The sequence below is a fragment of the Lepisma saccharinum genome, chromosome 2, assembly GCF_977018435.1.
Source record: "Lepisma saccharinum chromosome 2, izLepSacc3.1, whole genome shotgun sequence".
NCBI lineage: Eukaryota > Metazoa > Arthropoda > Insecta > Zygentoma > Lepismatidae > Lepisma > Lepisma saccharinum.
Window position 1 is genome coordinate 188,108,403 of NC_139230.1, and position 27,932 is coordinate 188,136,334.

At 38.8% G+C, this 27,932-nt stretch overlaps 1 protein-coding gene across 1 annotated transcript in view; it reads left to right on the forward strand.

Moving 5' to 3' along the window:
* Nucleotides 1-27,932, forward strand: part of LOC145983792 (uncharacterized) — a 595,938-nt gene that overhangs the window by 405,261 nt on the left and 162,745 nt on the right. The window contains exon 3 of the mRNA XM_083116839.1: nucleotides 12,766-12,945. Coding sequence (XP_082972965.1) covers nucleotides 12,766-12,945 — 180 coding nt within the window. The remainder of the gene's footprint in view (nucleotides 1-12,765; nucleotides 12,946-27,932) is intronic.

Below are 27,932 nucleotides of genomic sequence, written 5' to 3' on the forward strand. Positions count from 1 at the left end.
CGGAAGTGTTTAAGGCCTTTAAAAAATCTGGTAAGCCACGAACAGACAGAAGGAAAGTCAATTACGTCTCCAAGCTTGCATTGATATAAATGGAGCTCAAATTGATAATTATGTGGAAAACTGTTATCACAATTTTATCTTAGTTACTATCTTCAGAAAATAAAAAGTTGCCAATATTATAAATATGTTCTCATTGTTACACAAAATTGATGATCAAAAGGTGTCCTGTTAATTCGTGGCCACCCTGTATAATAATTATATCAATTAAAACATTCTGAATATTGTTTAGAATATCAGAATCTGATTTGCCAATTCATTCTATCATATCAACACACCATACAGTCATTTTTTTTTTTTTTTTTTGCAAATCCTGAAATTTTGGATTGGCAGTTGTTGTCGGATTGTCATTAGTAATGAATTAGTAAATAATAATTATTTAGTGATTAAGCCAAATTTGCTCAAGTTCTCTGGATTTTCGACAGTTACACAATATTGTTGTTCGTTTGACTTTTTGATTGCATTTCGTAGTGTTCAGTTCTTAGGGCAGTAGAAGTGGTTGGAACATTATGCTGATCGCACCACCATGTTCTTTTGTTGTTTTGTGTTGTTTTGTTTTTTGTTTTGTTCTTTTTCGAACTCCAGTATTTTTCACACCCACCTTTAAACACCCCCTGTGTGCCTTTGTGTGGTATTGAAAACAGGAAATATTCTCTTTAGCTGAAAGGTTTTGCTAGTTGCATGGCAACCAGAAAATCCAGGAAGGTTGAATGAATATATATTACATGTATGATCAGCTTCGCTGAGTGAAGGGAACTTTGAATAAATCGAACCGAATAAAATAAGCTGTTTAAGCCCAATTTAACTTCACACAACAACACTTCCTTTGAATCCTATGACTCGTGTTTCAGGCCTCTCCCCCCCTCCATTTTGGAATTAGCTTATTTTGAAGTGTACCATAAAGTATATTTGATCTTAAAAGGGGTAACCACTACGGCAACCAGTTCAAAGAAACTCCATTTCTTCTTGCACATCATAATAATAATAATAATTTTGTTTGCATTTGGTTACTTAACATTGTCTTTCCATCTCTGCAGATTAGTCACGACAAATGATGACTGCGAGTACGATAAAAGAATAAACACAGTGAAAACAATCCATGTCCTGGCAGAGACTCATACACAGATTCTGTGAATCCTTGCGTCGAGAATTTAACGCGGTTCTTTTAAAAATTATTTTATACATTTCTCCATACTTTTCAATTCTCATTAAACTCATTTACTGTATTCCTCTAATCAAATCAGTACAGACACGCACATACATGCCTTACCCAGGTTTTGAAAATTTGCAATATTAATGTTGAAATTTAACAGTTTGCCTGTTTATTTACAAAAACGTCCGTTTTTTATTTAAATTTGAATATTTTATCACACACAAAGATTGATTGACTGGTTTGGTTTATTTTACTTTGCTTTTCTGCCACATTTGGCCAATTGCGACGACAAGGGTGAGTGATGAATATTTATAATGAAGAGAAACAGAGTAAGAGGGAAATAAGCAATGGAAGAGATATAGGAGAAAATGGGAAGATAGGGAGAGAAGGAGAGAAACATGTAGAAAGAAAGAAATAGTGAAAGAACGAAAGAAAGATAGAGAAATAGAGAAATGAAGAGAGTACTGTAAGGCAGTACACCATTCTTCCTCTTACATTCTTTGCAACTTTCGCTCTCTCTAGCTTTCCTTCTATTTCCTTCTCTTTTTCTTTACTTCTCTCTGTCTCTTTCTTTCTTACCCTGTTTTCTTTCTATCGCCTTTTCTCTCTCTATTTCTGCCTGTGTGTTTCTCTCTTTCTCCTTTGTCTATATCTTCTCTATATTTCTGTTCTCGCCCTGTTCTCTATTTCCCTTTCTCTTCTCTTCACTTTTTCCTTTATTTTTAGCCCTATTTCTCTCTCGTTCTCGCTCTCTTTGTCTACTACCTCTCTCTTTCGTCTTGCTCTCTAACTCATTCGTTCTCCCTTTCTCTCTCTAACACATTCGTTCTCCCTTTCTCTCTCTAACACATTCGTTCTCCCTTTATCTTTCTTTTTATATCGTTAACTTCTGGCCTTGTCATGGGAGTTCGTTTGTAAGCCTCTCCTCGTTAATCTTTACTCATCATTCATTTTCATCTTCACGATTGGCAAAAATGGTAGAATGGGGATGAGAAAGAGAAAAATCTAAAGACTAGACTGCCACCAGGACCTTGGGTGGCGGGACCGTCCAGGTTCGATGCTCATTGCGGATGAGCTCAACAACTTGTACCGGAGCATCCTTGAGGAATAAAGATAGTTGGAGCGTGGTGTTGATTACACTACCTTTACCATCATATACGCACGTCATTCATCCATTCATAAAACTATTAAGAAAGCTATGAAATACATTTTTGAGTGTTGTGTGCACGTGCAGTGAATATAAAAGACGGGGACATCTAAATGAAACAATATTGCACCGGTCGCTTGGCAACTTATGGGTTACTCGTTTTAGCCCTTTGCAACCGCTAGTTCTTCGTGATTAAAATGAGAAATGAGACAGGATTCACCACGTTTTTCTCGTCCACTTTCACGCGGATCAGAGCCTCCTGCATTCAGGTCACGTTGAATGGCGAAAACCAAGTTAAAACTACTTTTTGTCATGTGATTCTGTTCTTCGGCCCGCAACCAACACCCGCCCTCCACTTCCCCCTCAGATAGCGGCCCCGGGTCTTTCGCTTTTTCTCTCTCTCTTTCTGTCTCTCTCTCTTTCTGTCTCTCTCTCTATCTCTCTCTCTTTCTCTCTCTTTCTCTCTCTTTCTATCTCTCTCTCTCTCTTTCTGTCTCTCTCTCTTTCTGTATCTCTCTCTCTCTCTCGACCAGGCCTGGCTCTTCCGTGCATCTTCCCGCTCTTTGTGCGATTTCGCTTTTGTCGCACTTGCTTATGTCTGCTACAATGTGGAACCATCTCAACGAAACACCCTGGGGTTCAGCGTTATTGTGTCCCGCTCCATGTTTCCGCAAAGGAAAAACCTCCATACTATTCTCTTAGTCGTATGGAGTTTTCTATCCATAGATAAGTAGATCTACTCTATTTTCTAATGTTTTCGCCTAGTCGGATGCAGGCGTTTGCACAGTTTAACATGTAAATATAGGAGAAATGGAGAAAGTACGTCGGAAATCCCCCGGCCCGGAAATTTGCTTCGTTCATTTCAAGATACAACAGAGCAGAAAGCTCGTTATTTTTATTGTTAATAACAGAATTAAAGTTCATTTAGTTAGTATTCGAACAGATTAACCTAACTAAAAACTGCAATAGATCGAAAAATTTAGTGTAAAATACAGAAATATTTTCAAATTCTACTATTTAATTTTTTAAAAAAATGGTTCCACATTATTGTTTTATGTGAGAGGTCACACAACTTTATGAGTAAAATTTCTTGAACGAGGTGTGTAAAATTTAATAAGAAACACAAAAAATGTGAAATTCAGTTCACTAATTGTATTGGAATGTGAAAAAATAATGGAATACAGTTGTCCTGGATATTCACTTATCTGGTGGATCGAGTATCAAAGTCTCCACACTTATATAGTAGTGGTAGTAGTAATAATTTAAGTAATGACCACAGTACATCAGTATGTCAACATAGGGAGATGATATTATTAATGATCATCATAATAATAATAAATTTGGAATACAATTAGTTTATTTTCTTAGCCTACAATAGTTATTATTGTAAAATCACAAAAAAATCGTGATAATATTATTATTGTTTTTATTTCTACTAATCAAGTTTTATGAATGGTCTGACCCTCCCCTACAAAAATTTCTGCCTACGCCCATGAAAGTATGTACAGCATACGCCCTGTGGCATGTAGGCACGTAGCACCTAACTTGCATAGCCCTTCGGAAATCTCATTTGACTTTAATATTTCCCTTAGGGTGTAAGGGGTGATCTTCTGAGAAAGCACCCAAAAGTCAACTTCATTTCCACCTAGTACGCCCCGGTAACTGCAATGCTGCAGGCCAACAAGGCTCTGGCGCCTGGACCCACGGTCAGTATAATCCTCTGTGAGGATTTGTGTTCGTCGTCCTTCATCAATTTCACCTTATCTCTTCCAATCCTCACCGTCGCGGATTAGCCATAAGTGGCAGAAAATCGAAGAAAAATAAAACACAAAATAAGACTTTCCAATTTAATGCTCCCACCCAGAAAATTAACTCCTAGTTACACAATGGCTCCACACCTTTTCGATCTCAGCCATGGAGGATGTGGTGTTGTGATCAGTACCACGATCCGGCGGTCTTCACCTCCTCACCCATATGTATACATTATGGGTTTGTATGTACCTATGTGTGTATATATATAATGTTTGTATGTGAGTGAGAGAGATAGAGAGGGAAACCTTGATTAAACTCGCAAACACATGCATATAAGTTTAATCAACGTTTCTGTTTTTCAGTGAGTAGTGAAATATAGTGAACAAGTGGGGGCTTTGGATCATACATGTAGTTCACTTTGAATTGTTTGGTACAGCATTATCATACATGTACACAATATTTTTTTTCTGTATTATTGGAGGGGCGCAATCCCCTTCTCCCCTCTGGTTTCTGACGCAAGTGCTTTCGATTATTTATAGCCCTGAGGTCTTTGTTGGTAGGATTTTCTGCATACAGTGTGATGGCCACTGGAGGAATCAACAGACAACCAATAATATCTCCCCCTTGTACGAACACACAATTCCACCTGGAACTATTTACGGCCAAACATTTCACGTTCAACCACTCCGGAAACACCAAACTGGGGAATGTAGTTTTGGTACACAACAGTCCCTCAACTTTCTTTCTCTCTGTCTCTCTGTGTGTGTCTCTCTCTCTCTCTCTCACTTTGCCTCGACATACAAACATGCGTTGCTACTACACACATTTTGTTGCCCATAAAGGTCGTAAACAGAGGTGTAAATTTTGCTCAATGTTCATTACCACTCCCACCTTACACAGACAACGGTTGAAGACCGTTGAAAGTAGTTTGTTCTCCATTATGGCAGCTCAAGCATGTTTGTACTATATTGTTACACCTTCCAACAAATTCCAAATGATAAAATATACAAATTTGAAAGGTCTGGTCTTCAGAAACAATATTTTCTTATCAAATTCTGTTTGTAGGTTCGACGTCCTGCAATATTTTGCATCACTGTAAACTTTCTACCAGACTTCTTTAAAATTCATTTCAATTGTCTCACAGTGATAGCCAATCCTTTTCTTTAAGAGGGAGAAAAGAATAGGTGTTGCTGTGGTTTAAAAATATCGCGCACTCTTCTCCCCCTCCAGAAATATCACAAGCTGAGCTTACTTAAGTATGGATATCATATCTATAATCTGTCCCAGGAGTCTGTGCATCAAGGGATCGAAAACAAGCCCTCTGCGCAAGTTCTGACTTCAGAGGGCTCGACCAATGAACGCGTGAGAAGGAAAGGGATTGCGTGGAGGGGAAGCGCGACTACAGCTCCACTCATTCTTTTTCTATACCGTTATCTCGGCATTGCTCCACAGACTCGTGGGACAGACTGTAATGGTAGTGAGACAACATTTGAAAGTGAAATCTGTGTAACTAGAGTGAGAGTTCATAAATACACACAAACACACACACACACGAGTCAAGATGTGTTTGTCTTTTTTCCAGTTTTTCAACCTTTCTGGTTTCATCTTGACGATGAGGGATGAACTGGTGACATGTGAGATGGGACAATGCTTGAGCAGGGTTCTGCCCTTGGAACTCTGACTGTTGGTAGTGGAGCCGCCTATCTTGTGTATAAATAACAGGCAATGTTTCAAAAACTTCCAGACCTCAGTTACCGAAATTCCCGGGTTCGACTTCCGGCCAGGGCATGGGTGTTCTTTACGAGTGTTCCTTCATCAGTTTTATCTAATCATCAGTCACCCTCAACGTCGCGATTGCCCCAAAAGTGGAAGAAAACCGACGTTAAATAACAGAAATTGAAATACAATATACGTGTATATGGTTGAAAATAGTCGCTGTGGTATAGTCGGTGGGGCGTCTGACTGGCCGGGGTAGGTGAACTAAGGTCGGAATTTTTCCGGCCTTGTCCCTGCATAAAGAAGCCCTGGGGATCGCCCAGCCTCAAATCAATGGGTACCTTGGGGAAACTCTGGGGGAGGGGGGTAAAGTCGGCCGAAGCGTGCTGCTGGTCACATCACCTCTAAAATGGCCAAGATCGAGAATGTGTGGCGCCCTACTCTCACATCATCCCACGGCACGGTGCTATATGCACGGGGAACTGTGCCTTACCTTCACATATCTGGTTGACGAAGGTTCTGGCTTCGAGTCGCATCTACGAGGCATGGGTGTTTCATTGTGTACTAATTTCTATCCATTTTTATTTATTCACCATTAATTTTCGTCGCAATTGGCTAAAATAAAGAGTGTAAACCGACGTTAAAGATACACAAACGAGTTTCTGCCTTGGCATAAATATAACAAGCTTTAAAATTGAAATTATGCAAAACATTATGCGTGGAAGTAAAACAAGTTTGTTTTATTAAAGCTCGGTAAGAAATTGGGATAAGGGCGATACAAAGCAATGTGAGGTCACGAAGGGCGGGGGGGTTGGCTGTTGAAAAAATACGTGTCCTAAAGCAGAGTGAAGTACGTTTCTATCACTGTTACCACGGCGCTATCTCTTCTGACAGTGTGAAAAACTGCTCGCCAAACCTTGTAGCTGACCGGGATGCGTGGCCTCGCTCGCGAAGTGAACCGCTTGCCTCTGTCGCCCGCGTGCTCTTTTGTGGAAACGTTAGTTTACAGATAAAAATCGCTCTCTGTTTGCTTCCGGAAACACCAGGGCCAACTTCCGGTTGCTTCTAAACCGGGACAAATTCTCGTTTCCGCGTCCACACGGATCGTTATGCGCGAGTTTAACGCTTTTCAAATTCCATCGAGATGTTCTTCTGCCTGTCTGTGAGCCAAGAATTTGGTTAGCTGATTTATTTCGTGTTTGTTTCACGTTGCTTTCTGCCACTTTTGGCCAACCGCGACGACGATTTTAAAATTTGATTGATTACTTGTTTTTATTTTACTTCGTTTTCCTGCCATTTTTGGATAATCGCGAAGATGAGGATGAATGGTGATACTCCCGAAAGATGCCCAACATCCACCCGCATACATTCAGAGGTATGCGGTTATCGCCCTGGTGCCTTTACATCTGTACCCTCTGAATTGTGGTTCCCCGTTTATCTTGCGATCTTTATTTGTTTTATTTCATTTTGATTTACAGTAATTTATTATACAATATATGGTGGTGAAGTTGCCCCTGTGTCCTGATTTTACAATATAATAGGTTTTACAATATAAATGTACTTAATAGATACATAAAAAGAGTATACAGCGAGTTCCGTTGAAATCTCCCACATTTCAATTCATCATTGTAGGCCGCGGTGGCTCAGTCGGTAACGCGTCTGACTACCATGCTAAAGGTCCCGGGTTCGATCCCCGGCCGGTTCAAATACGGGAACTTTTCTAACGATGGAAGCGGCCCCGGCGCCCACCCAGCGTCGAATAACATGGTTCCTGGGGGAAACCCTGGGGGGTAAAGGCGGTCAGGGGCGTGATGCTGATCACATCACCCCCACTCACGACCGGATTAAGAAAGTGTTGGGCGTTACCCCCACACCCCCTATACGCCTTCATGGCGTGGTGCTAAGCACAGGGGAACACTTTACCTTTTTTTTAAAAAAAAAGGTTATGAAATATAATGGAATGCGAGTGGTACTATAGAGCGACCACAAGGAATAAAACCTTGGACCAAGAGTCCCCGGCCAGCTCTCCCTTCTTCCGTTCAGCTCGGGCCATAAGGGAGCATGGTCCACTGTTCAGTCCATGATTTTAGGCTTGTTCGCTCGACCACGGCACTTATTCCAGATGGACTGATTGGGAAATTTTACCAATGTCGATAAAGTACCGATATAAAATTTACTTGAATTGATAATAATCAATATTATACTGGTACGATGTAAGATACAAAATATTTCATGAAAAATCGTGTTCGTATTTTTCTTGCTTTGCCTTCCTCCTCTGTTGCATTTAGCTCATCGCGAGAATGAATGATGATTAGATGAAACTGATGAAGGGATATTCACTTGCTCCATACTCATGCCAGGACTCGAACCCGAATCGTTACTCGCGAAGAATCTGTGTGATTTCTTAACTACAACTGCTGCTTCTTCTTCTTCCTCCTCTTGCAGATCTGGGTAACCAAAGCCCGTTCCGCGACTACAAAAACTGATCATTCCATCGGCGACATAGTCTTCCTAATTTTTTTTTGTTTTGGTCTGTAATTTTTTTAAAATCGAGGCAAACTGCTATTTGGCATCCTCAGAACATGTTGATTAAATTTTAACTGATATTTTTTTAAATATCTTCCACCATTGCTTCGATATTCCATTTATTTCGGATTTCTTCACTTATAATTTTGTCTCGTAAGGTCACTCCACTTAAATACTTGCTCTAGTTTTAGCACGTTGACGAAGAATCCAACATTCTCTACCATATAGAGAAGCATTATTTTATTTTTATTAAATTTGAATTTCTTTTCTCATTTGTTTTCCAAAATTTATTTTCAAAATTCCATTTAATCTATTATATTTTATTATTTTTTTCTCAACATCTTTTTGATGTTCGAACTGTGAAATATAGCTTTCTAAGATACAAAGTCTCTTACCTGTTCAATTTCTTTATCCTTTGTCACTATTTTTACTCTAGGAAGTTTTTTGCCATTTATTTCTATTGACTTTTTTATTTATTATCTGAACTTCATTAACACATATAACAGGCCGTGGTTGTGATGAGCTTTGCCTTGAGCTAATGGTAGCTACATATTTGATTTTTTATTATTTTAACAATCTGCGGATATGAATTATAACTTTATATTCATAAAAACAATAACGAATAGGCTCAATCATGCTGTTCTTTAGACTATTTGTTGAAAATATTACATGGATGAAGTATGGTTAATTTTGTGGGTTTACAGGTATGCCATGGATGTCCATCTCTCAATTTGCAGTGTATGTCTTGTAGTGGTCATTCCGTTGCATTTTGCATGCACATGGCATCAACCTCTAGAATGAAAGAGCTAGGAGGTGCAGTAAAAACAATTTTCTAGGGGAAAATGTAAGCGTGGAACACAGTTTTTAACTCGGTGACGCATTGCGGCTACGTCACTCAAACTGTAGATCAAAAACAGCTACAAATTTTTTGCACACATAGACTAGGACGAAACTTCCGCACCATTAAGAATATGTACCGTGTCTGATTGAACTTCATTATTTATAGCAATATCTGGGCCAATTATCGCAAAACAGGACTTATTAGGGTTAATCAAAGACCATTACCCGTACACCAGTGACTAATTGCTATTGGGTCTCGGTTCAGGACATCAATTGCTGGTGTTGGATTATTGGGATCTGCTGATATCGTGAGTTACGTGTTTTCGGCTTGGGATTGGAATTGCACAGTACTTTACTTGTTTAGGCGGATCGGAGATAAAAAAGCAAATATAATAAGGGGCCGGTAATTATTCGTTTTGCAAGTGCCGCCACGAGGTACAAGTGAAGTCGACATGTTGTTGGGAAACCAAACAAACTCGGCTCGTGGAATCATTATATTACATCTGTTGGGAAACAATATTTCCTTGCTAACAAAGCCCTGCCTAATTAGATTACAAAGAGTTTTTATGTCGGGCATCAAAATACAGCATAGTGTACGTTTGTTTATTGGACTAGGCAAGGCAGAGCAGGAGTCTCTTCTGCTGCCAGACACGTATCTAGATATGTATTTCGCGGGGAGGGTCCGAAGCAAGTGTGTCAGAAATAATAATAATATAACTTAAATTATAACAATTATATTATAATTATTCTAAATTAAATTAAAATAATTAAAATATGTAAATTAATATTTTTTTTGTTATTACATGAATAGGTAAAAAGGCGGTATAAGTATAGAAATATAATAGCACATATTCATTATCTAGCTTACATGAAGTTAAGATCGCCAAAATTTGTCTAAAATCAACTACCCTGGCAAAGAAATTAATGTCAAATAGATAAAGAATTGAATATTTATTGAATAACAAAAAGGACTGTTAGATCCAGTTGACGAAAGTAAAGTTCTTGATTAATATTTTATCATTAGTAGTCTTCAGTCTTCTTTGACATTGTCCTACAAGGCCATATTGTCCCAATATAATCCTTGGATTCCAATAAGTTCGACATAAATAAATAACCATCGATTACACAACAAATGCTAAAGAAGTATTTTTCATTATTTCATTTTAGTACTTGGTAAATCATTCGGGGGGGGGGGCTTCGGACACCCTGGACCTCCCCACACCCTAAATACGTCCTTGTCTACTGCCTAACGTCTCACCAAATACAGACATGGGCACTTGTGGATCGTAACAATCCCATGGCAACTCAATGGGATGGTTACAACCCAGAATTGTCCGTAACTGTACAGAAAGCATTAAGAGTACCATGAAGGCACATAGGGGATATGGAAATATGGTTTAAGATGAAAAAAAAAATAACACTGAATATGATGTGATCAACACTACGTTCCGGCTGCCTTTACGCCAAGTGTCGTCCCCAGGTTCCCATCAATAAGAGAGCGGTTCATGCAGGGGTATTGACGAAAAATCCTGGTCGACTCAGTGATCGACTGTGTGAATCGATCTCGTCACCGAGGTTTCCCGCCCTAGTCATAAGTGTTCTTTGTGAGTGTCTCTTCGTCAGTTTCAGCTTATCACTCATCCTCATCGTCGCGATTAGCCAGCAGTGGAAGAAAAGCAACACTAAAAAACAAAAATTGAAATACAAAAAAAATCCTCCCGTGTATCACCTACACAGGGATCGAAACCGAGTTTCTGCATGTGCCGTTGCGGCTCAAGTTTATAATTTTAGTGTGGTTTGTGTGTGTGTGTGTCACTACTATCATTGCTCGAACAAAAAGTGTTCTACTTGTTACATGATTCTCATTATCTTCAGTACAACATTATGGAAAACTGAAGTCATGAATGGTAAAACAAGGACTAGATTTTTGGGGTGTTTCAGCTATGAAAATTTCAGGTAAATAGCTTAAATTTTCTGACAGTTGGCTAATTTGCAACTTTGTTTCTACTCCCATATTAAACTATGCATTATACATATTTAATTGTTAAATTGCTAACCAACGCGTCCCGACAATGTAGAGTTTTGCATGTGCGTGCGCGGGTGTGTGTGTGTGTGTGTATGTATGTATATATATATATAAAATAATCTACCCCCACCTGTCTGATTGGTTTCAATTATATATTTCATATGAAAACTATGGAGAAGATAAATGTAGCTCTTGCATTTTTACGTAAAAAAACGCATTAAATATTTATTTAATTGTTACTTACAGTGGTATAGAATAGCCTCACATATCCCTCCCTGCGATGTAAAGGGTCATAGATACAAATCTACGACAAGATTAACTTCTCTGTCTCTCCAACCCTTCTCATCATTTATTAATTTCCATCGTCGCGTTAAACTTAGCAGCGGATGTATATGCGACTTAAAGTAACCAAAATAATAAGCACAGAAATGGTGAAATTCAATATGATTTCTTCTCAAAGTAATCAGATATTTGATATTATACATATTTTTTGTTCTCTTTTTTAAATGATGTACAATATTGATTAAGTTAAATCACATGCACACATTAAACTGTGGCAATCTCAAGGGAAACATGTCGCTTGGATTTTATTAAATATTGGATTGATTGATTTAGTGTTTTAAGTCCACTTTATGCACAGTAAGGCTAATCGGGACTGGACCTACAGTTTAAAGTGGGATCCGAACCACTTGTGCCTCCACCGGGTATCGAACCCGTGACCCCTTGATTACAAGGCTACGACGCTACCACTGCGCCATCGGGGAGGCCCCGCTATTAAATATTTCAATTTCTGTTAAATATGATATAGTATTTTGATAGGTGTAAGGTTAACTAATTTTATGATTGGCTACAGTACGCACTCTGATGTCACTGGGGTCATTATGTATGCATAGTCAATTAAATCTCTCTCTAGATGCGAGTAATACGTTGTGTTTTGAATTTATGATGGTCAATAAAAGCACTAATTCTGTGAGATCATAAAATAATTTGGCTTCCAGAATAAATTTAAAGAAATATCGACCAGGTTGAAGGTTCAGGGCAAAAAAGTTGAGTTTGAAATGTACGGGTTATTCGTTAGACTTGTACGCATGTTCGTACAGTCACCGGCAATAATAATGGGACACCAAGATCATGAAATACTCTTTTCTCTTGAAGGCGTTAGGAGTGTTGCCTAACTGTACGAGGGTGGCAGAATCTACCGCTAAATATTTGCCATTACAATCCACTTGAAGCCGTAAAATTATTTAACACACACTTAACACCTTGCAGGGAAGAGAGTATTTCAGGATATAAGTGTCCCATCTTTATTGCCAGTGACCGTACCTTCATTTTGTATCTTCACACACAATTCTTCGAATTTAATTCATATTTTATAGATTTTCTTCCCGTAAGAACTATGCGCACTGTTGGTGGTGTACTCCCGCAGCACATTGATGAGGTTACTGATGTCACTTATCAAGAATTGCATTACAAATTACTATGATTTTCAATGCTTTATGCATGCTTGGACAAATATATGTGTAACTAATAAGATATTCTTACTTACAGAATGCCGAGAGTGTGGCTTTCCAGGCAGACCAAATAATGGATCAAGTAAAACAGCCGCCCCACAATCCAGACCTGGCGACACAGTTGTTTACTCTTGCCGCCCTGGCTTTGTACTGTTCGGAGAGCACGAGAGAGTATGCTTGGATTCAGGAATTTGGGCAGGCAAACTGCCTATCTGTGGTAAGTACCTAATAATCCTTTCTTGATTTTATCTTTAATTTAAAATGTGTTCTCGAGGAGAACTTCTTGTTCATGTTCACAAACTTGCAATCAGTGAACTGTATGTTCTTGCTCTTTGTGGGTAAGTAGTTGTTGTTGATTTATGCTTAATGAGAATTGAACTTTTAATCGTTTCCTTTTCTTGATTCCGACGTTTCGGAGACTTGGCTGTAGTCGATGGTGTTCGGTGTATGCGCCGCATACCCTCTGCTTAACCTTACTCGTAAGTGTATAACTTCTGTTACAATGCGTATGTTTTCTACGTACTTTAGGCTCAATATTTTAGACGTGGATAGTACGTTCGTTTATATTTACGCATGTAACTTAACCAATACTTCAATGAGCTTATTGTGGTCAAATTATTCTGATTTTACGTGATCGGGAACATAATATTGGGAAGCCATCATTGGACTATTATAAAAATTTTGTAGAAATGCACACAATGTGTACAGTTAGTATTAGCAGAACTTTTGTAGCTTGCTTGGTCTCTTTGTGCAGATCTGCCTTTTGTTATCAGAATCATAGTATGTTTTCCACATTTTTATTTTCACTGTTATTAAGAGTATTATTAAAGTTATTAACTGATAATTCACAAAAGCAATATCAACAACATGTTGTACTGTAATCATTATATTTAAATGGTATCATTAAAATACGCGTTTTATTTTTTTAAATGCCTTCTTTATTGTATATGCCACTTTTATTTAAATTATGGATCTATCATCATCGTCATCAGTATTCGACCATCGATGACATTTCTTTGTGGAAGTTAAATGATTTCATGCATATATTTAATGGAAATATAATCTTAAGTTGATGGAAACAATATCCGCACTGAACGTATACCCTGTGAAAATTTTGGGACTACTGCACTGGATATAACTTTGTCATTGTGGCTATGAACCAATATATTCACTTGCCAGTTGTGCAGTGCACAAACCTTGAATGGTGCTCGAGTACAAAATTGGTGTAGTTCTGTGTGAACGTGTGTTCTTGATAAAACTATTGCCACTACTTCGAAATACTTGTGGTCAAAATCTTGATTTCACGTACCAATGGTAAGTGCTTATTCAAATTTTCTGCATATTCTGTCTGGTTCATGAATGGAAATAGTATTACTTTTTTTTCTATTTTGCTTTATATTGTAGACCATTGGATGTTTTTGACGAAGTTGAATCGTTTTATGTAGAGTAACTCTTCTAAATGCACTGGGCTACCAGTTGTAAGTTGATTTTCATGCCTGTATCGTATTTTGGTGTTGAGTGTTACCATTTTATCATTCTAAGCTTGAGCATCCAACAATTATACTAGTTATATTCTAATGTATTGCATTTTCTATCGTCAGATGTGTAAGAGTGTAATTAGTCTTCCCGGATATAATTAGTGTGGACTTTCCAAGGTGAAATTTCTGAACTCATTCGAGTCTGACTATGGAAAACTTCAGACATGGTTGGAGACAAAGTGTAACTTGAACGCACTCGAATAGGGCCATAAAGCGAGAAATTGCTCCGACTCCAAACACAATTTACATTTCCTGAGACTTTGTTCACCTGGAGTTTTTCACCAATTTCCTCTTTTGGATGCCGAAGGAGTCGCAAACTCGGCTGTAAATGTCTCCACCGAAATCAGTTGAGTGTAAACTTGTCTGGCATCGTGGCTAAATGAATCGAAGAGTGGCACCTGTTTCTGCGTCTAACAGCGCAGATGGCAGTCTGCAACCGTCTCTCTAATGACGTCGCAATCTGCCAGTGTAGAGTTCTGCGAGCAAATCTTCGGCAGCAACACCTGTGCCGCATATAAAAATGCAACTAGAAATTAATTACCATTGTCTTGTTGTTTCCTCGTTTTGAAATCGTGTCCTGAAAATTAATGATCTTCTGCGTTCACCCTTTGTGAGAGATTATTACAGAAAATATTTCTTTAATTATCATGCTACCCTTGCTTCAGGCAATCAAGTTGCATGACTGCACATTGTCAAGTCTTCCCTACATGCACTTGCGTAACTCTAACCATTGTTACTTCGTTGTTCATTAATTACATGTGCTGTTAGTCACATAAAATAGAAGTATTTTACTAAATATAAAAAGAAATTATACACATGAAGAATTATCAAGTTTCAAAGATAGATATTTTGAGTAAAGTGTTCATCAGCTGATCTGGATTCGAATCTTGTCAAAAGAGTAGACATCTGAAGACATCTGCACGTAGTACACGCTGGACTGCATTTTGTAGACTAACGAGGCTGTGGTGTCTGGACTAGGGATGACCACAAAATCTGGATAACGGATATCCGGATAATTACGGTTACCGGATAGTACAGATTTGATGAAGGATTTGTAGAAACTCCGTACGTGAAATGCGAGCCCGTAATACGGATAAATTATAAAACTGCACACATTCGGATATCCAGATAATACGAATATCCGGATAATTCGGAAATCGGAATATCCAATATCTGGATATTTGAAATCCTCATAAAAGATAATCAGATATCCTGATAAAATTTTATCCGGATCTGGCCATCCCTAGTCTGGACTCACATCCAGTTTAATCTTCCGTGGGGCTTGTGTTGTGTGCTGTCTATATGTGTTTGTAAGTGTCCCTTCATCCGTTGCATGTTATCACAATTCATCCTCATCTTCGCGATTAGCCAAAGGTGGAAGAAAAGCAAAGTAAAATAAAACAAATCAATCAATCTTGTCAAATTGTGTGCTGTAGGGTATTGTTATTTCACAGTACTCACGAAGGTTGAAATTCACGAAGTAAAGTAGTCAACTACCAATTATCAGGAGGAAATAGAATGGGCCAACCCGAATCTTGGAAAAAAATGGTATGGAATTCTGTTATTTCTGGTAATGAATTCTCGTTTCGAGTCCAAAGGTTTGAGATTCGGTTATCGAATCGTGGATTCAAATCTCACTGGTTTAGGATAGTTTTGGATTCGATCGCCTATCTCAAGTTTCCACTCTCACACTGAGCAGATTGTGTGAAGTTTTGACACGCTTTAGACAAGAGGCGAGATCCATTGATTACAAGGCAGCAGCGTTGACCACTACGCTATCAAGGAGGACCTTCAAGGTTCAGAGTACTGCTATAAATCGAAATTGAATTGCTTGCATACGTTTTATTCAACCGAATTAAATTTCATATTGTGGATGTACAGTCACCAGCAAGAATGGGACACTTGAATACTTAAATACCTACTTTCCTGCAATGTGTTATGTGTGTTGCCTAACTCCACAGCGATGAGCAAACTTCAATTGCAAATTTGCAACGGGAGTTCAGCTATTGCCGTAGAGTTAGACAGCCCACATAACACATTGCAATGGAGTAGGTATTTTACGATACAGGTGTCTTATTTTATTGCCGGTCACTGTACCTCTTTTCACATAGCTTTCTCTCGATTGCACAATACCAAATATATTGTTAGTGTCTTTCAATACCATAAAAGCCATCTGATGGAAGGGAACACCGTTCAATGAAGGTCGGGGACAATAATGTCGAACTTGGTCATAGTGATGATAAGGGCTAGGATTTTCATGACTTATTTTTGGGTAAGGGTGATGTGTTCCCTAAACAGGTAGAAATTCATAATTCATATTATGAAGAAACTAATGAAATTAAGGTGCTTTTAAGGGCATATTTTGGCATATTTGGCCATTTCTACGTGATAAGGCATATTTTGATAGCTTTTCGGTCATATTCAGCATATTCTTGCATTTTCAAGAAATACACAGTCACTTTCGAAGTGGATTCGTTCTTACTCCCATTTTTACTCTAGAGGTTTTTTTTTTGTTTTTTTGTACTGTAGCAAAATCTTTTTCATTTTTATTTGAAAATTTACAGAAAGTATTAATTGTGTATTGCAACTCAGGGCCCATAAAGTGAACTAAAAATTGTGAAAATATCCCAGCATTTAGATATTGATGTTCCAAACATTCCAGTTATAAGAGCATATTTTTCAAATTATAGTGCAAATTTTGTAAAATTTTAGGTCATAAGAGCATATTTTATTTTGCATATTTTGGTGATCTTTAGGTACTAAAAATCCTAGCCCTGGTGATGATGCATGCACCGCACGTCTTTGGCTTCCAGGATTGCCGCCAGATACTCATTGATAAGAGGCTGAGCGAGCCCTGGAGCTCCTGAAAACTATGGGCACAAGTAGAAAGATTCCTGCCCGAGATGGCCCACCCTGAGAATTGAATTGTAGTCTTCCTTGTCGTGGTAGTCGCACGCCTTACAGGCTGAACCACCCGTGCTCGTAGATGGTTTCGACTTCTGTATGAAACGAGTTAAGGTGCCATGGAATTCTAACATTCAACGAGTAGACCAAAACTAGATAAGAGAAAGTTTACAACTTTGGAAGTTCCTTATCTCCGATATTTCCACTACAACCATTGCCGAGTATATTCTGTCTCGGAAGTCTGTGGAGCAAGGCTACTCATAACGGTAGAGAAGGGGGAGAAGCGAATGGGTGTAGTGTGCACTGCTGCAAACGGCTGGTGGCTGCAGTCGCGTTGCCCCCTCCATGCACTCACCTCCCCTCTCACGCGATCATTGGTCGAACTCTCTCGAGTCACTACACTCTGTCTTGACAATCTGTGAAGCAAGGCCACTCATAACGGTACAGAAGGGGGGAAAGCGAGTGGGCAGAGCAAGGCAGTGCGCGCCTCTGCAAACGACTGGTACCTGGGGCCTCCCCTCTCATGCGTTTATTGGTCGAACCCTCTCGATAGATTTGGTTTATTTTATTGCGAAGATGTGGATGAGTGATTATATGATGAAGAGACAATCACAAATAACTCCCACGCTCAGCCCTGGATTCGAACTTGGGGCCCCTGGCGTCGTAGCCCTCTCGAGTCGCTACTTGCGCAGAGGGCGTGTATTCGTTCGCTTGCTCCAGAGATTCCTGAGACAGAGTATAGTAGGAATGAAATCAAAGAGTGCATTTCCAGAACGTATTTGCTTGAATCGTTAAAGGTATGAAAAGTATTGCCTCTCGGAAAACTGCTTAGGGTTGTTTTCGAAATACGACCGTCTCAAGAAAGATCTCGCGAAAGTGGTTTCGGAAGCAAAGTGTTTCTCTTCTACGATGCCGACAGAGGAACCGAATACCACGAAGAAGGTAACATTTTCCTTTTCACTTTCCCTCCTCATCCTTCATTCTGCTTTCATCTTCCCCCCACCCTTCTTTGATTTCCTTCAGCATCAATATCCGTTTTTTTTTTTTGGCAGGGCCGCATACGTCGCTCATTAGGGGGTTGATTTTTCTCCCGGACCGAATGATTGGTAGGTTCAAGTTATGTAAATAAAAATTGTTATTTCCCCCCCCCTTCCAAGACGGAGCTCGAGGCAGCGAAACAGATTCCGACCACGTTTCAAATTCTGTTGCTCATCTTGTGAGAACATTCCGGCGGTTGGAAGATAAAATCCATTTCTATTCGGAGCAGGATGGCGGTAACTTGGGACAGGATTGGCCTCGTATCCACTACAACTTCCTTCCTCCGCTCTTCTGTCCCATCTGCCTCGCACCCTAGGTTTTCCTCGCTCCATCTCTTCTAGTTCCTCAGATCATGTTTCTTCTTCGGAGTACCGCTTTTCTTTTCATTCAGTCTGCTCCTCGCTCCCCGCCCCGCGCGAACGATGACAATTTCCTAAATTGCTAGGTGAAGAGATGTATGCAGGGGGAATTGTGTGCTCGTCCGGAATATTGTTATAGATTTCTTTGCGACGTGACGAGCATGTAGCAAGGAAACTTGAAAAGAAGTGTTGATGTTTGATGGAATGCTATAAATAAGAACGTTACTCTTTGTCGACGCCAAGCGTCGACAGGTATTTTTGTATGTGGGGCTTCATCCTATTGATAAAACTTGAATAGTAGTAGTTATAATAATAATAATAATTATTATTAACATCATCATCATCATCATCATGATCATGCTTATGATTATTCTTAAAAATAATTAAATTTATAAAAAAATTCAACCATTTTTAAAGTTTTATTATTATTATTATTATTATATACCCTCAGGAAATATTTCTGTTCGATTCACCAGATGAGTGAATGTCCTACGCGACTATTCTTTTATTATTTTTTTTTAATTTCATACTTCATACAGTTAGTGTAAGTACATTGAAGTTCATAGTTATTCTGTTTTGTTAATAACTATACTGGGCATGGGTGTTCTTTATGAATGTTCCTTCATCAATTTAATCATATCATCACTCATCCTCATCGTCACGATTAATCAAACCCTGAAAAAGGGACGAAAAATAACCAAATTCAAGCAATCAAAAACCGAGTCGCTGGCTTACAGTGCCATTTCTCTACCTACGTTTTCAATATAAAAAACATTTTTGGATATTATTTTTTTTTTCATATCTTAACAAGTATGCCCCTTTCTACACAATTCTTATCAGGACAGACAAACAGTCATCCGTGTCTTAAACAGGAGCCCTGGCGTTGTATCCTTCTGTGCAGACTATTGCACCACTGAGGTAGACTCAACTGAGCTGCCAAGCCAGCCCTGGCTCCGCCCGGTTTCTCACTTCCACTGTTTTGTCTCTGTGGATGTATCTCAACCGGTCATACTGCAATGGAATCTTTTGCCTTTGAAGAGTTCGAAGGTGTCGACTATCTCCCAGTACAGAGCTGAATATCACATTATTTTTAGCACACGCAAGAGACAAGGACGTATTTAGGGGGAGTTCAGGGGGTCCGGACTCCCCCCCAGAAAGATTTACGAAATACTAAAATCAAATAATGAAAATGTACTTTTTAGCATTTGTTGTACTATAACCCATGGTTATTTATTTCGTATGAACTTGGAAGACAAGGATTATTATATTGGGATCATACTGCTTTGACGAACAGTACCAAAGGAGATTTATGCAAACCACTACTTATGAAAATATGCATAAAATGTAAATCAGGAACATCCATTTTTAATTATTCAATAAATATTCAATTCTTTATCTATTTGACATTAATTTCCATCCTCTTATTATAAATTTATCGATCTTAAGTACACGCAAATTAAATAATAAATATATGCTGTTATATTTATATTTTTATACTATCCTTTTACATATTTTAATTAATATTTATTTTAATTGTAATTTCATTGTTTTAATTTAAACCTTATTATTCTTATCCATCTTCTTCTTATTATTATTATTATTATTACTATTTCTGGCACACTTGGTTCGGACCCCCCCCCCCCCCGAAATATATATTTCTAGATACGTACCTGGCAAGAGATGTATCACTGGTTGAGAAAATCCACACACAGATAAAACGGCGAGAGCAAATACTCAGGCGAATCATCACACCGAATTCAACCACCTTCTTGGTCAAGCGTCTTCTTTCGTATTCTGGTGTCAGGCTAAATGCTTTCGCTGTTAGGCTAAATGTAGTGTATTTATGATAAGAGATTTCAACCTACCAAGCCTAACCTAACCACGAAAGCATTCCGCGCTTACGTTAGAAGTTGAAATACGGCGCTTGACTAAAAATGTGTTTGAGTTTGGTCAGATGAGTCACACCCATCCAAGAATAATGTCTCGGTAGCTCTGCTTAGTTGAACTCCGTGGCTGAGCGGTGAGCACAGCAGGGGGCCCGAGTTCGAATCTTGGGTATGACGTGAATATTTGTCACTCCTGAAGGAGAAAGTAGAGAATTAACTCAAATTGAATTTAAAAGATTTTGAAAGAGAACAGAGGAAATTGCCGATTACAGGTTTTCCTTTTTTTAAAATGAAGTTGGTGTAGCAATTACACAGTATATGAGAGACTCTGGTTCTAATCCAGTAGGGGATTTATTTATATATAAAGAGTATGTCCTGCTAATTGTGAATAATACAATTCTGGAGCGCGGAAATAAGTATTTACGACTGTACAGCCGTTTGAAGTTGAGATGTAGCCGTTTGAAGTTGCGAGGTGGTTGCTGTGTTGAATTTTCCCACCGATCCGGGCTCCGCCCCTGGGGTGATTAACCTACCGCCTCCTACCGCTACCGCGGCCCCGCCTTTCTATATAGAGTCCCTTTTGAAGGTATGTTAGAAACTGGCCGGAGCCACCTGCCCCTAATACTATTTCTCGCACCGACACATTTAGGTACCAAAGAAATAGGGCTAAAATTAAACCTCATAAGGTAACTTACCTCTTTATCTCAAGTGCAGGCTGAATTGCGGGCCGAAGTTAATTTGAAAGTCCGAAAGAGAAGTCAGTTGTATGTCAAAAGTCTTTGTTGTCCTTTTCCACAGAATACTACCCTCCCCTGTCCGTACCATCAAAGAAATAAGAAGTTGCAAATTGACTTATAGGATGGGATAATTTGCAACTTCTTATTTCTGGCCCGCAGTTGCGAAGAGAAATGTGCACGATGTTCCACAAGATAACGTATTTACACACGCTGAGGATACCGTTCAACAATATGTTGAATGATATTCCTCATCGCGTCTCGTCGCTGTCTTCCATGCCTGTCAAACCACATAAACTCATCCAGATACTCCTCCAAAAAATGTCGCAAATTATCCCATTGCACAAACCAATCATAAGAAGAAAAAGAAAATGTTTAGACGTGCGCCTGTGACACGAGTACAATATGGAATCCCTGAAAAGCCGTAAAGACGCAACGTACGTAAGGAACTTCAATATCGAAAAAACGTAAGTTTCGTAGCCGTAGATGTAAAAGAAATACCTTCCGCGCTATTTAGAAACACCATCTGTTACAAGAAACTTATTTATTCGACGAAAACATTTGAAATGTGGTGTAAGATTTCGGCACCCAGCAGCAAAATTTATTGTAGAAAAATTTTACACTCAAACGTAACAGGGCCTTCCTCAGACAAAGATTCACAATAATTTTCTGTGATTTTCTATAATTATTGTGAATCTTTGTCTGAGGAAGACCCTGTTATAGGGTGGAAACATTACGTTTGAATCTATTTTTTTTTCTACAATAAATTTTGCCTTCCTCAGCATTTGATTGTTTTTTTAGCACATCTTCTTCTGTGTGTGTCAAAAATTAATATAATATGACTCCTCTTTCCAATAACAATGAATGTCTAAATATGATTCCATTAAATATATTGTCAAAATGCCTATGATATCTTCCTGCAGCATTTCTATGATAAAATTCTCTGTTCTTGCATTTCATTATGCAGTTACGTAACAAAAAATATAACACATCTGCTAGAAAAAATGCATTTGCATCCGAAACGATTTAGGCGTTCATCTCATCAAATTAATTGAAATTCATTTTCTATCTTCTTGCACTATTCTTCGAGTCTCTCTTATTCTTGTTTATTTAAACGAAGCCCAATGTATCATTCATCAAGAATCAAACTTGTACCCCCAAAACGTCCAATCCTTCGACTGTTAATCTTCGTTCTGTCTGGTCGCTTAAAATAAATCGTGTTTCTTTGTCCCAGAAAGTAATCATTGTTTCCCTTACCAAAGTCTTAAGAAGACTATTCCATTTTGTGAATAAGAGGCACTCCTCCAAATCTCTTGGCCATAAACTTGTAAGTTAAATTCTCTAAGAATTTTGTCGATGAATTAGTTTTATTTTACTTTGTGCACCAGTGAATGCAGTAAGCACCTAAGAGTAGAACTTAATTACTTATTAATTACCATAGGTAAAGCCCTCGTTAATTATGGGTTGAGATCCATCTCAGGGGTGCTTCACCTTCCCGACATTGTGGCGACCAACGCCGCTGCCTTGTAATCAAGAAACCCCGGGTTCCTTTTTCGCCAATATAGTACCGATAAAGAATTTAACGATACCAATAACCGATATTCTATCGATCCGGTATAAAATGTCTGTACTCTGTATCTGGAATCTGTGGAGCAAGGCCGCGCATAACAGAAAAGGAGAGAAAGCGAGTGGGCGGAGCAAAGTTTTGCCCGCTGCTGCAATGTTCCGTGAAGAATTGAAATGGTTACCTGATGACTGCAATGGGTTTTTCTAGAAATTTACAACATTAGAGAATATGTTTATAAATATAAAAATAATAACGAAGTGACTGGATTTTACACTAAATTACAGGCAACTTATTGATATATCGCATAGATAAATGGAAACCCCGATATGCCTGTATTGGCCGATAGATTATCGATACAGGACCAACGCCGTCGCCTTGTAATTCTTTCTCGTCGAAAAGTACAGACATAAAATCTACCGGTACCAACAACCGATATTCTATTATTATTACGAATAACTTTTAATCTCTCTTCTCCAGAACTTTGCAACACAATGGGTTTGCTTTTCTGTTAATTTTGGCATAATAATTATTATCATTCTCCAGCAAAGTTGGAACTATATGTAATGGTACAGCACATAGCAGCGTAGAAACATCTTCATGGACTTAGCTTCTATTCCAGATTCATATGGGTGTATAATCTGCCAAATTGGGTACTCTACATCGCCCTCCGCCACACTTTTTGAGTCATTTCTCTAGCTGTCATATTTTCTGTAATACCAATAAGTCACGTTATCCTGAATATGTTACTGCTACATCATCGGGACAAACTGAAAAATCAATTGAACTAAGAATGGGGCTCTCTGTCGACCAAATTTTATCATTCTAACTCCAGTAGTTTCAGAGACATCTATGCTTCATGTGATGAAAGTTAGTGATCAGTTTTGTTGTGCACTAAGTTAGTATGGAAGAATAAGTATGGAAGAATATTTAAGGATAAGTGGAGAAAACTAACATAATGCCTCCTTAATAAATATATGTTACCTGGTGACTGCAATGGGGTTTGCCTTTGAAAATACACTGCATATTTAGGAACTTAGAAGAAAAACACAATAGCAAGTAATTTCAGAAACTGCAAATGAATTCTAACCATTACATCAAATGTGAACGATACGTAGTAAACATTGGAAAAGCATTAGGTGTCTGGAGATCTGGTCATGCTGATATGACCTAGAGATCTCACAGTGAACCCTCGTGATGTTTACCTGAGTGAAAAAGTCACTCTTTCACAAGAATTTGCTGCAGATTTGGGGGTATCTTAGCACCAGCACTTCTCGTTAAATCAACCTAAAGATTGAAAAAGTAGATTTAGGTTTGTTGATTTTGGTAGAGCCCTGTAGAGGAAGTCCTCGACCACATTAACTCAAGGTGATCGTGTGTTGCGCTTGTTCTGTCGATTATCCTTTGAGTTTGAGCACCTGTGTTGTTTAAGTTTACAATGGTGTGTCAGTCCTTCAACACAGATAAAACGCGGATATACACCCTATAAAATAATCACATTAAAAAGGAAAAAAAAAAAAAACAAGCTGAAATGTTGCTTCCGAAAAGGTGCTACACGTGTGTTGTGTCCTTCACTTCGTTGCATTACGACTGAATAAAGTTGATGTTTGTCTGAGCTGGGACTCGATGATCTCTTCCCTCCGAAATGTGTCACGAGTGGCGCTTCCAGTGCCGCCTCTTTTTATTTCCTCTGCGTTTTTCGTATCCGCTGCAGCCTCATAAAGTTTAATTTGTGCGGTAAGCTTCGTACCAGCGAACGGAAACGTTGTGGTACAGCACGCTTGGGGGTTGTAACGTGACAATTGCTTCTCCTTGAATGAGGTGTTTTCAGGATCGGTGCTACGAATGTCTTCATTTGGGAATTTTCTTTGCACTCCTCTGAACTTTAGCCAGCATCAAACAGTGATGCAGATTTGCAATGACCGCTATAAACAAATACTGAACGCAAAAGCAACACATTAAAATTTGTCAAAGTGCCATCATCCCATTTTAAAAAATCTGTCTGCATTTTGTGCACTATAAAATATTAAAACGTAATGTTGCCTCAAAGGAAAAGTAACATGTAAAATGAGCAATGCGACAATGGTATTGTAAGTACAAATTCCAATAGAATGTTCTTCGTTTCAAGCCCATTTTATGTTCAGATATGGACCTACAGTTTAAAGTGGAATCCTAAGCACTGTACACTGTGCCTCCTACAGAAATTGAACCCGTGACCCTTTGGTTACGACTATCGGAGAGGCCCGCCTGTGGTAGTGTTGCACAGCGATTCAAATATGGTTAGGTGACTGGATTGTTGTGATGTGACTCGGTTTCGATGCAGTGTGACGTTCGCTCAGGGCTGTTGGTTTCAAAGAGCAGCCGTGGATCGTGTCAAGTGTTCGATCGCTTGGTGATTGGTCAGTAACTATACTCCGTCCCGAGAATCTGTGGAGCAAGGATGCGCATAACGGTAGAGAAGGGGAGAAAGCGAGTAGACTGAAAGAAGCACTACGCGCTACTGCTAACTGCTGGTAGCTGCAGCCGGATTTTACTCTTCATGCACTCACTTCCCCTCTCACGTGTTCGTTGTTCGAGCACTCTCAAGTCACTACTTGCGTAGAAACTTGTCTTTGTTCGCTTGCTCCAGAGATTTCCGGGTTATAGTATATGTCAAAAGCCATTCTTTAGTGTAAATTACGCAGTAGTTCAACGAGCGAATTTTACCTTGGTTCACTAAAGAACTGGCTCTCAGAATATAGCAACTGTATTTTCTGTGATTGAATCACTCACACTAGGAGAAGTTTCACTAATTTGATATTGTTTGCGATTTAGAATGATTAAGAGAAATTAAGTAAGTGTTAACTTATTATTAATTGTATTGCAATTAAGTATTTGTATTAAAATGTGCACATGTTCTCATTGGTTTATCAGTGAACAAAACACGAATGAAGCGAAAATCCTACTCAGTCAGCTTTGCTCGGATATTTGATGTGCCGCTTGTGGAAACCATAAGAAAAGAGGTTGTGATACTGACCGCACCACGTGCAGCAATAGATGATTGTCTCTAGTTTCTAACCAATGTGGTCTCTTAAAATCATTTTGCTAAAGCATTCGCTCATACCACATTATTGTATTTTTCTTCTTTCAGGAGACATGAATGTGGGACAAAATTTTCAACCAATGTTGTTCTTCGTTTTCTTGGTAACGTTATACTCTTAATCACATTGTCGTTTTGGTAGTGCGGATTTCAATTTTCGGCAGAACCACAATTCAATGGCCCAGATCTCACTCGGAACTCTTTAAGTTCGCCGGCTCACTGGCTCATTCATTAAGTGGTTGACTTTGGATATCACAGCCCACGTTCCTGGATTCGAGTCCCTGCCTGAGCAATGGCGTTCTTGTCCCTTCATCAATTGCATCTAGTCATCACTCATTCTCATCGTCGCGATTAGCCCAAAGTGGCAGAAAAGTGAAGCTAAATAACAAAAATACAACAACTGTAAGTTCAGTCCGAATTGGCCTGTCTGTACATAAAGCGGTCTCCATGAACATCGATAACCTGACTCGAAAATGTAATCTTTTAGTCGAACATCGTAGGGGATAAGAACTTTAATAACCAATGCTTCTTACTGGGAAGATGTTCGCAGGAAAAGTAGAGTTATTGCTTCATGATCTATTTTCGGCTTGCCTCTTCCTGTTGTTGCATTTCCCTTTGCTATTCTTATCTCTTCGCTATGTCATCTGTCGCCTTTAATCGTCATCTACAATGACAATCGCGTTTAAGCCGACTTGTATGCGTTGTTAACTTTCGTGTTAACAGTACCTCCTTTTATAAGGTTGTATTTCCCAATATCGTAACTTGTACGTCGCAACCTCATAAAGCTTTCATTATTACTATGCAACCGAATTTTGTACTGAAGGACCAGAAGACTATGGATGAAAGACTCGAGTCACACACACTTTGTCGGTGTAGTCGGCAATACCAATTCACTTCCTTTTATCCCTAGCGTTACTACATACACTCGTTTGAGAAGAGACATGAAAATCACAGATTCTGTCGGTCTAAGCAACTAACAAGAATCGAACATGGATGCACCACCATGCATCCTTTTGATTTTCTGCCGGCCCCCGTGGCGGAGTGGTTAGCACATCGGGCTTCGACGCCAGGGGTCCCGGGTTCGGATCCCGGCCTGGGCATGGATGTTTGTGAGTGCTTATTCATCAATTTCATCATATCATCACGCATCTCCAACTTCGCAAATTAGCCAAAAGTGGCACAAAAAGCGAAGTAAAATAAAGCAAATCAAGCAATCAAACCTTTTGATTTTCTTTCTTGTTTAGACTTGATTTGCTTTTGTTTTGGTTATTTAGCGTCGCTGTTTTGCCACTTTTGGTTAATCGCGACGATACGATGAATTTGATGAAGGGACACTCACAAAAGAACACCCATGCGCAGGCCCTGATTCGAACCCGGAACCCCTGGCTTCGTAGCGCACTGTGCTAACCCTCCGCAACAGAGGGCAATAGGCTTTCTTGTTTAGGATAAAGTCTGTAGCTGAGTGGCCGATTGCATGCCCAACAATGCGCAAGCATCCATCCCCATGTAACAATAGAAACTTCATTTGTCAATATTATAAATTAATCAAGAATGTGTGTATATTCTGAAAAAAAAATATTGCATTTGACACGTGAACACACACACACAAACAATGAAAGTAACTTGCCAAAATAAATATCAATGTCACAGTTCAAAGAGCGTGGTACTAATCAAAAGATGATACTTTCAATTATGTTGTGCCTGGAAATATGGGTACTGGGCTGTGCTTTGAAAGTTTTAAATAATGAGAGGATTTGGGTGATAAGTCCCTTAATTTGAAACAACTTTTGTAGTAAATATATATATACTTATTCGAATTTATTTCAATATTTCTCAATTCATTTCGAGTAGCAAACTATATCCAGAGGGACACATTATTTTCCATGCTTTAAATGTAGAGCGTATAGGCCTACTCCTGTTCACCATTCTGTAGGATACAAAAAAAAAAGAATATTAATTTATAGAGCAGAATATCTGTCAATAAATATTTAAGTATCCATGGTGACATAGCTTTCTTCAATTATTCCAGAGAATTAGCGAAAGCATAGGAATATTTCACAGTATTTTGAAAGAAATTTGAGCAAAGGTACTAGTGGATGAAT